General features: G+C 42.9%; 1 protein-coding gene across 1 annotated transcript in view; it reads left to right on the forward strand.

Annotated features, from left to right (window-relative positions):
• The window catches only part of XYLT1 (xylosyltransferase 1), a 152,350-nt gene extending 143,077 nt beyond the window's left edge, over positions 1 to 9,273 (forward strand). The window contains exon 12 of the mRNA XM_015642387.2: positions 1,433 to 9,273. Coding sequence (XP_015497873.1) covers positions 1,433 to 1,755 — 323 coding nt within the window. The 3' untranslated portion in view covers positions 1,756 to 9,273. The remainder of the gene's footprint in view (positions 1 to 1,432) is intronic.
• Positions 9,274 to 9,677: the final 404 nt, after the last annotated feature.

Genomic DNA, 9,677 nt, shown 5'->3' on the forward strand with positions numbered 1-9,677 from the left:
AGAGGGGTTTAGATAAATGCAGGAACAGTTAAATGATGTATAATGGTGATGGGCATCTGCTGAACCACTTTAATTGGGGGTTTGAAGTAAATTTTGTACAGTATTAGATGTTAAAGACTTTGCAAATTTAACAGCAAAGCTCCAATTAAACGTCCCTTTTTCCCTCTAAACAAGTACATGGATTTATTTCCAGCACCTGAGATACTGTCCTCTGCATGGAAGAAAGGACTCAGTGTCAGGCTGCAGCACAAGCAGCGAGGACATGTGGAAGGAATTGTAGCCGTGAATATGTAATTCCTGGCCTCTGACGCTCGCCGAGCGCGGTGGCTTTCCTCGCCTGGAGCAGCCTGAATGGGCCCATTTTCTGTTCTAGACAGTGTGTCTGTTGGCAGAGCTAAACATATCCTCTGTGCTGCCAGAGTGAGGATGCTGGGGAAGGCAGCTGAGAGCGGAAAGAAATGGTTGGAAATTTGCTCCCAAGAGGCACTCGGTGAACATTTCTGGAGGGTCCCGTCCTGATTTTATAAGCAGCAGCCTGGTGCACTCAGACTCTCAGAAGTCAGCTGGCCTTTGACAGGGGCAGCCTGACCCACAGTGTCCAGTTTAGGTTTGTGAAAGGATTGTCACAGCCTGATACTGGTTTTTACTGCAATATTGCAAATTTGAGGGATTGTACTGTATTATGCTGAGATATAAAGGTAAAGAAAGCAACCACAATGCAAAGTGCCATTAGGGAATAGTTGTGATTTACTGTTCAGCACAAGACCTTGAAAATATAGCTGTCATGAGAGAATACTTCCCAGTGATACTGGGACACTTCCAGGAATCATGTTGGGGCTACAGGTGTTTCATTATGGGTCTGGTCTGTCCAAGACCGTGGTGTTGTCCTTTTAGTGCCACAAATGGCACCATCAGAGTTCTGTGGGCAGTTAGAGCTAACAAATGTTGTGGCTTTTCCACATCAGGGCAAGCTTCATCTGTTTAGGGAAAAAAAGCCCACAACAAAACAGGCCGAGATCTTGGCTCTTTCTCCCAGACAAATCAATGATAGCACTTGGATGTCTGACAGGGGTTGGCAGACTTCTCACACCAGGTGTCCTTGAACTGTTTCCTCATTTCATCCAGCCAGTCCTGGATGTCCTGCAGCTCTGGGGGTGCTGGTTGTACGTGTTGATAATAAGGGTGACTCTATTTTCAGATCAGAGCTTTGCCTGCAAAGGCAGCACTTGCAGGATGAGAATCACAGTGAGCAGAATCCGTAGTGCTGAGCACGAGGAGTGCCAAAGCTGAGCACAGCCCCTGGGATGCAATGTGTGGGACACGGGCTACAGCTCACCCCTAAACCTTGCTCTTTTTGTTTACCGTACCCTTAGATCCTTAGTGGTGGCTTTTTTAACGCACTAACTTTGGGATTTGCTTCTGCCTTTTCCAGAGGAAGCCATCAAGTTCCACAGCGGGCCTCCGAAGAACGCGTACATGGAGCAGAGCTTCCAGGGCCTGAACCCCGTGCTGAACATCCCCATCAGCGCCGCCCGCGCCGACCAGGCCAAGCGCAACGCGGGGCTCGTGGGCGCCCGCCTGGACGCCTGGGTGGACTCTCTGGTCAGCAGCCTCTGGTCGGCCGTGGACATCTGCAGCGTGGGAGCCACGGCCTGCCCCGTCCTGCAGGGCTGTGCCCAGACCGCCTGGAGCTCCCTGAGCCCCGACCCCAAGTCCGAGCTGGGCCCCGTCAAACCCGACGGCCGCCTGAGGTAGCACCCGCTGCGCTCTGCCCCGGCATAGGTTTTTAAAAGGGAATTGAACCTTGCTTCTCTGTGAATCTCACACCAGGTTTCAGAAATCTAAGGGAAAGTTACGTCTTTTTTGTTACTTATCGCAATAGAATTAATTTTTAAAAAACAAAACAAAAAGTTCTGAAGTTCTGACAAGGCCTTTGGCACTGCCCTCTCCATTGGCTCTGCTGGGAGCTGCTTGCCCCATCCCACAGCCTGTGCTGTCCCATGGGGACCCGTCCATCCCAGGTGCCACTGCACCCACCATCCTGTGGGCTTGCAAACAGTGCCACCAAGCCATGGAGAAGGCAGTGAAGGGGCAGCTGCTAAAGGGTTTTTCTTAAAATAAATTTGTCCGTACCTCTGCTGTTTCATAGGCTTTTGTTATTTTGCTACAATGAATAAATCACAGCAAAATTCCCTTCTACTTGCACTTCCTGGGGAGGTTGGTTCCTGCAGGCTGGAGCCTGTATGGCCACATGACCTCAGAGAATGTGAAGTAATTATGGTACAGTCTCACTCTGGTTTCTAATAACACAGTTATTCTGGACACAGCTGATGTCTGTTTTCCTAGTTAGAGAAAACGAGCAAAAGCAGAAATTTTCAGATTACTTTCAGAGGTTTTTTCAGACTAATTTCATGATAAGCTCTAAATGAAACCAGTGTTTTGCTATAGCCTTTTATGTCTCATGCAGTCGGGTTCAGGGTCAGTGTACTAAGAGTATTTGTTAAAGAACAAAGAAGTTTCTTGAATTTCAGCCCCTTCAAATCTGCAGGTATTTTTGGAAGCCACCAGTACCTGAGTATTTTCCCAGGCTGCCGGTAGAGCAGGTGTGTATATGTGGGCTGGGGTGGGTTGTGATGTGTCTGCTCACACTCTTTGCTCATGAGCTGAGCTGATTTTTTCTCAGGCAGTGGAGTTGTAAACCAGTCAAATAGTAAAATTGGGACATAAATCTGCAACAACAGGTTTCTTCCCTAATTTGAGTAGTGGCTTAACACTAATTCCCTCCCCTGGTCTCAGATCTCCATATCCACCTAAAGAAGGATCCTTCCAGGCTTTGCCAGGGCATTTGGAAGGCTGTGCAGGATGTGGGTCGCTGCCCAAAGCCAGGGGAAGGAGAACAATGGCATGTTTCTCTGTGCTTTTACTTTTTTCTGTCAACAATCTACCCTTGCCTGTCTTCAGAATTCCTAGCAGGCTGCATCCTGATTTAAATAGACATATTTTGCATCATTTCAACCTGCATTTTCTACAGTAGGGAAAAATTAATTTACATTCCAAGCACTTTTTAAAAGATAGGTTTTATATACAAATTCATCTCCAACTAATGTATTTTACATTAGTGAAAACATAGACTTTGTTGTTGTTGTTGCTGTGTTAATCCCTAGTCAGCAACAGAACCAAAAAAGACCATTAAAAGCCATTGGGTTAATTAGGAAAGAAGTCCTGTTGCTGTAATAAAGGAAGGTATCTGTTCACCCTTCTGTGTGCATGCATAACTTTCTGCTGAGAGTTAAGTGTCCACATCAGGAGGGAAACAGACCCCTAGATCAATCTGTAATCTCACAGGAAGGTTGAATTCTCTTTTAAACAACACTTGCAGTAGGACTGTAACACACAGATCCCCGTGGCTTGTAGTATCTCTGTCATATTGGTTTAAAGCTACTTCAGTTTGCTTTGGACTTGAAATTGTGGTGTCAGCTGTGCTGGCATTAAGGCAGAGCATTGAAATCTTTATCTGGCACAAAAATGGATGCATAGAAGGAACAATTTAGGTATTTATTATTTATGTTTTAGTCAATGACTAATTAGTAGGTGCTGCTTTTGCAGCTTGAAGATTATGTTATTTTACTAACTGAAGCTGCCTTTATTAAGAAAAGGCCTTCCTCCCCTCACACCCCCCTTTCTTTTTTTGATTTTCTTGATTTTGTCAGTCGTGAGCGGTAGCTTTAGGGAAGTTTGTAGCAATGAGAGCTGGTTGGAATATTCCAGTCAAGATGATGTTCCAGCTTTTCAACCGGCTCTAGAAGCAAGTGTGTGTGAAAGCAGGGTTGCCAACAGGTTTACGTAACAGAATCACAGTGTTATTACTTGTTCAGTAGGAGGTTTTAACAGTGCTTGTTTTTAATGTAACATTCCTTTGTGAAGTTCATCTTTTCTGGGGACTTCCAATCCTCACTGTGAAATCCAGGGCTTTAGTGGCACTGATGCAATGGCGACTGCACGGTCCAAGCCCTGCAGATTAAATGAAGAACTTATTTAGGGCACACAATAAAATTCATTAACAAGCCCAGGCAGTGCTTGTTCTCAGTAAGACTCCTGAGGTAGTCACAGAATCTTCAGTCTGTCTTGCACATAAGCACACGTGTAGGGGTGCACCCACGCACATGCATGCAGATAACTTAGTTTTTAAATTTGATACTTGTTTTTATTCTTAAGCAGGAATGTTTTTAAGTGCTTTTTTGGTAAGTTTTCATTAACTAGACCAAGCAGAAGGTGACAACAATCGCGTCTTCTGCGGTTAGGAAAAAAGCTGCCACTTTCATCATTTAGAATATAAGGTGCAAATTATTTTGTTTTAGTACAAAAAAGGGAAAGAAAACAGATGGTTGCTGATATATCAATTTGCATTATATGCTAGGTTTAAAATATCTCAAATAAAATTTATATGAGATTATTTTCTGAAAAGCAAGAAGCATTTAAACAGTGAAGTTTTTAGCAAGCTGGCAATCCCGGTGCTGCTGTTAAAATATCGAATGCAGAGCTGAAGGGGTTGATCCTGCAGTCCTTCCTTAAGCAAAACTTCCAGAGTGCTAGTGCTGAGTGAGGACTCCAGAGTCAAGTCCTGCATACATAAGAGGTGTGACAGTTTGCTAGGGGTAAATGCTGTCTGTTTGAAGTCATCAAAGGATAAGCTGCCTTGTTTGGAACATCTTCTGGGGAAATGTTGTTTTGGACCTAAAAAGCCACCTCTATGATAGCTGTTATCATGCAGAAATGGATCCAAAATATATATATATGGGACTCTGTGTCTGAGTTACGAAGTCTAGTAGTTGTGACTAAAAAACATGTAAAGCCAGATTCTGCATCAGGGGTCAGAGCTGGCTCCGGGGTGATGCTGCTAAGATCAGCTCAGTCCTGCTTTGTGGCTTCTCTGGTTTGAAATGGCAGCACTGGGAGCCTGTGATGAACATTTTCCATGGTCAGAAGAGAATAACTTCACAGATCTTACATTTGGTGAAAAGGAGAGTTCAGAGAAGGGACCCACATTTGGTACAAAATATGAGAGTTGTGCGTCTTCATCTGAATGTGCAGGTGTTCTTTTCCAGTCACACTGGCCAGTCCTTGCTGAACTGGATCCCAGCTGAAAGCCTGGTTTGATCAAAATTCCTTTCAATGGGAGCTGTTTATATTTCCACATGCACACATTTATTCTCTGTGTGTAATGCTTTGCTTGTTTGAATTCCCTGTCCATTCTGCATGACAGCCATGTAACACTCCTGTGATCAATCAGTATTACATAGAAAGGGAATGTGGCAAAATGCAGAACATCTACATACATGATTTAATGAATTATGTCCAAAGTCAGTCACAGCATTATGCAAACCTGTTTATATGATAATGTTAAACCCCAAGGCTAAATGAAATAGCTCAAATGACAGTTTATTTTCAGATTTGTCCAATTCTTTCTTTGATGACATTTGGACACTGAGTAGTAATATTTGCATTTTCATTTTCTGATATTCAGGGGTGGTTTTTTTTAGAATTGAAATTATGTCTTCATTTTTTGGGCTCTCAGCAAGCAGAGAATTTTAACAATTCCTTCTGATAGCAAGTGTTATACAAAAAAGTCCCTCTGTATCTCTGTTGTTAAGCCTTCATTACTGCTAAGCCTAGAGATACAGGAATGTGCATTCTTGTGTTACAAATTGACTTTCCTGGGTACTGGCTTCAGTGCACAATGCCTGTACAGTTGTTTAATGGTGTATTAACAGTGATCCTGCAGCACCTTCAAAAGTACCAACTAATGTGCATTCACTTTCCCTTCATCTCCTGCAGCACTAATTGCCATCCTAATGAAGCCTCCATCGCTCTTAGCCACGGTTATAGTGAGCACAGCAGTGAAGTCAGTGAATCAGAACGGGGACAGTGTAAACCTGACCAAAGGGAGACAGAAAGGGTAAAGAAGATGCTGAAACTTTGCAAAAGTTTGATACAATTGTGTTGCAGCAAACCTTTGAACAAATTGGGCTCCTTCTGCACAGCAAGGCTGAAAACCATTGTCGCCCTGAGATCTCAGCTTTGACTTCCCAGATAAACAAGATCCAGATGTTTCTTGTGGCCCAGCAATGAGGACCAGCTTTATGCTGGCTAGCACACCCTCCTTGTCTTTCCAGCTCCCAAAGCTTCAGGAGCTGGCCACATGAAACCTCAGCCAACTCCAGCACTTTCCATAGAGCAGGAAGTTTTATACCTGAGTGAGCTAAATCCCCTAGGCTTCTTCAGAAACCCACCTGCAAATGAGGAAAGTTTGCTTTTCAGAGCAGCCTTCAGTCAGTTCAGTGCTTGCACACAGGAAGGAGCTGGTGAAAGCAGGTACCTTGTCCTGATTTTCAGGCATGGGAATCTGATATATGTAAGAGGAGACTTGGTTATTTGATATTTCAGTAACAGACTAACACAGACCTGGTGGGACATGGTTGGTGACCTTTCTCACTGGCCTTTGCTTCAGTCCAGTTGTGAAAATAGAATGATCCGTATGTGTCTTTATTTCTACCATTCAAGACCTCCAGTGTAGTCTTAAGGATTAGTAGGACTGAAGCCCATATTAAATGACAATTGACAATATCATGTAAAAAGCCTTTCCAAACCAAACCCTCAGGCTTCTGCCAAGGCATCTGCAGGGATGATGCTGACAGAGAGGGTAGGGAGTGATGCAGTGTTAGAGAGGACAGAGCACTGCCCTTCCAGAGGCCCAGGAGGAATTCCTGAGAACAGGAATACCTGCTGCTGAGCCCTGAGGGCAGCTGCTGCTGCAGCCAGGCACAGAGGAGCCAAAGAAATGTGAATTTGGGTTAAGGACAGCAAGGAAGAATTTTTAGGATAGCACATTTTCTTGCAGAATCTTCAAAGGCAAGCAAACACTGATTTGTAATTCCCTTCAAAGGTGTTTTGTAGAAGAGGTTGACCTTCAAAATCTTCACCATCATCACAGTAAGGGAAAGAATAATCAGGCTGAGAGTATTTAAAATTGAGGCTACAAGGCCTTATAGCCTGTGCTAGCCACCACAGCAGCACTAGGGTGTCTCAGTTAGGTGTGGCACTGGGAGCAGTTACCCCTGTGATGTGACACTGCAGGTACCATGTTGATTCCGTTCCTTCTTACTAACAGTAGTGTGTTGATCACTCTGCTCTTTGCTTCTGCCTTGGTTACCTTCTTTTGCTCATGGGTGCTACCACAGCTGCTACCTCACTGTGTCTGCAAACACGTTTACCTGAGAACAACAAAAAAAGGTACCAGAAATCTCCTTGAACTGAATGTACAATCTATGCAAATTCTCTTTCTACTTTGTTAAAACCTAGAAGTATTACTTGTAACCTTGCCAAATAAACAGCAAGATACTGTACAGGTGCCTCTGATACCAGAGTAACAATTCTAGGCGCGGTTCATGGCGCTGCATTTGTATATTGTAATGACTCGGCTTGTCTTTGGTTCTGTTATAATTAACACCCTTGACTGAGACAATAGCACTCCTGCTAGGGGAGCACCTTCAGTTTGCTGGGAATATTCCAGAGAAGGATGTCTATGGCATTTCATTTTCCTGCTTAGATCCAAAAAAAGGCACAGACCTGCTGGCCAAAACTAGGGTGTTGTTTCAGCTTTTCTGTGGATGAATCCTGTCAGCTTTGGATCGCTTGGTGTCTGTTCCCATTGTGGCATCCAGTGTGTTGCCCCTTAAAGAAAGCCTTACTTCCATCCTTTCTAAATGTGGCCTTAAACTCTGTTAGGAACTTTGGTGTTGTCTGTGTCTTGCTCACTTTCTCTGTTTGTTGTGGAATGAATAAAAGGCACCTTGAGATTCCTGTTACAGCTCAGTTGTGTTGCTGTCAGCTTACACTTTACAAATACAATAGAAATTGCTTACAAATGCAGTCTTTAAGGAGAGAAAATGACCTTCCCTTTGGGCAAAAGGAAGTCTCAGACATTCATAGAAACCTTAGGAAATTATGAGCTCTGTCTCTTGCAAGTCACTGTAGATAAGGAACTTGGATTAATTACATACAAAGTACAAACTTAGTAACTTTTAATTTATCTTCCAACTGCAACAGGACAGACTGCTCTCAGATGCACAAGACAAATTGTAGAGTCATTTCACTCATTTTAACATGGTGTAGTAGCATTCCTCTCAGATTTGTACTGGTAGCTGGAAGAAGAAATATCCTCTTCATGGGATGGTCTTAAAATCTGAAGAACATCACCACATAGGGCCAGATTTTGGGTGTTGGTTGGGAATCTAACAGTACATTTAGAACATGGTTGTTTTGTCTAAGTCATAAATGCATTTCTGAAAATCTGGCTTTTGGAATTTCATTCAAAGGCTGTCAAAGTCAGCAGAAACCAATGACTTCTGCTAAGGCTTGTATATGCTGGGTTTCTTTAATACTTTCCTCCATGAGAGCTGTCATGTTTCAGTGGGTAGCACCAATATTCCCGGCAGGCTGCAGTGCTTTTAAGAATCCCAAATCCTGTCCTGTGTTGGTATTCAGATGTGGATACAACCCAAAGGCAACTGAAAAGGGTTTACATATAAAACAAGATTTGTGAAACTAAAATAATTTAATTCAATGTGATGAAATTATTTTTCTGACTTTGTCCTTTTGGTTCTGTTTTGGTTTGATTGGATTTTTCTATTGCCTAACATTGTCCATAATAAGTTATTCCTATTCTGTCATTTTCAAAGACTGGTGGTAATATAGTTTTAAGAAATAACTATTTTGTTATAGATCATAATATGCATAAAATTGTACAGAAATATTTTGTAATCTATTGAATAAGAAAAAAGAAAACCATGTATATACAGGAAAGTTTAAAAAAAAAAAATTGGAAATTCAAATGGAACACACTGAAAGATGTAGATATTTTGCTATTTATTTAAAGGAGTATTTTATGAGATATTGAAATGTCTTAAATTGACCAGTAATCAAAGTTCAAAGTCAGAATGCTTTTCTTGTAGTAGAATGTGATTTTCAGCAATTATTGCACTACCCGTTTTTGCACCCTTTTGTCTTTCATTTAGCAGAAACAATGTGCCTTAGCTGTATTCTTTGTCAACGGGAGTTTGGTTGTTTGTCCGACAAAGCAAATTTTTTTGCAGAAAAAGAAATGGATGTATGAAATACTGTATTATACCAAAAACACTGCAGTGTATATAATGCTTTCTGTCATACGGTGTTTTCAGATGCAGAGTTTTAAAATAAAAAAAAAAAAAGGCTGTCTTTAGGAGCCTGTGCATTTTGTGTTATTTTCAACCCCACCACTGCATGTCTTATTGGAAAGAGCTTTGCTGCTTGGTGATTTTTAGGAGGCAAAATGGGCCTGAGCACTCCCACACTGTGATCCCAGTGCTGCTGCCTGGTCAGTCATTTCTCAGCCACAGCAGTTATGGAGGAATCATTCACAAGTGCTTTTTGGGGGGCTGTCATCGGTCAGAGCTGGCTCACAGGCAGTGCTGCAGCCTCACCTGGCTGCTGCCCCCAGTGCAGGGGTGGAAGGTGGGTGACCTTGCAGAGCTCCCAGCACTGCTGGCACAGTGGGACCCAAAGAAACGTCCAAATTCTTGTTTTCAAACCCAGATGTCTGCCAGAGCCTCCCTGCCTTTCCAGTGATGACAAGAAATGGT

This window comes from Parus major, chromosome 14 (assembly GCF_001522545.3).
Source record: "Parus major isolate Abel chromosome 14, Parus_major1.1, whole genome shotgun sequence".
Classification (NCBI taxonomy): Eukaryota; Metazoa; Chordata; class Aves; order Passeriformes; family Paridae; genus Parus; species Parus major.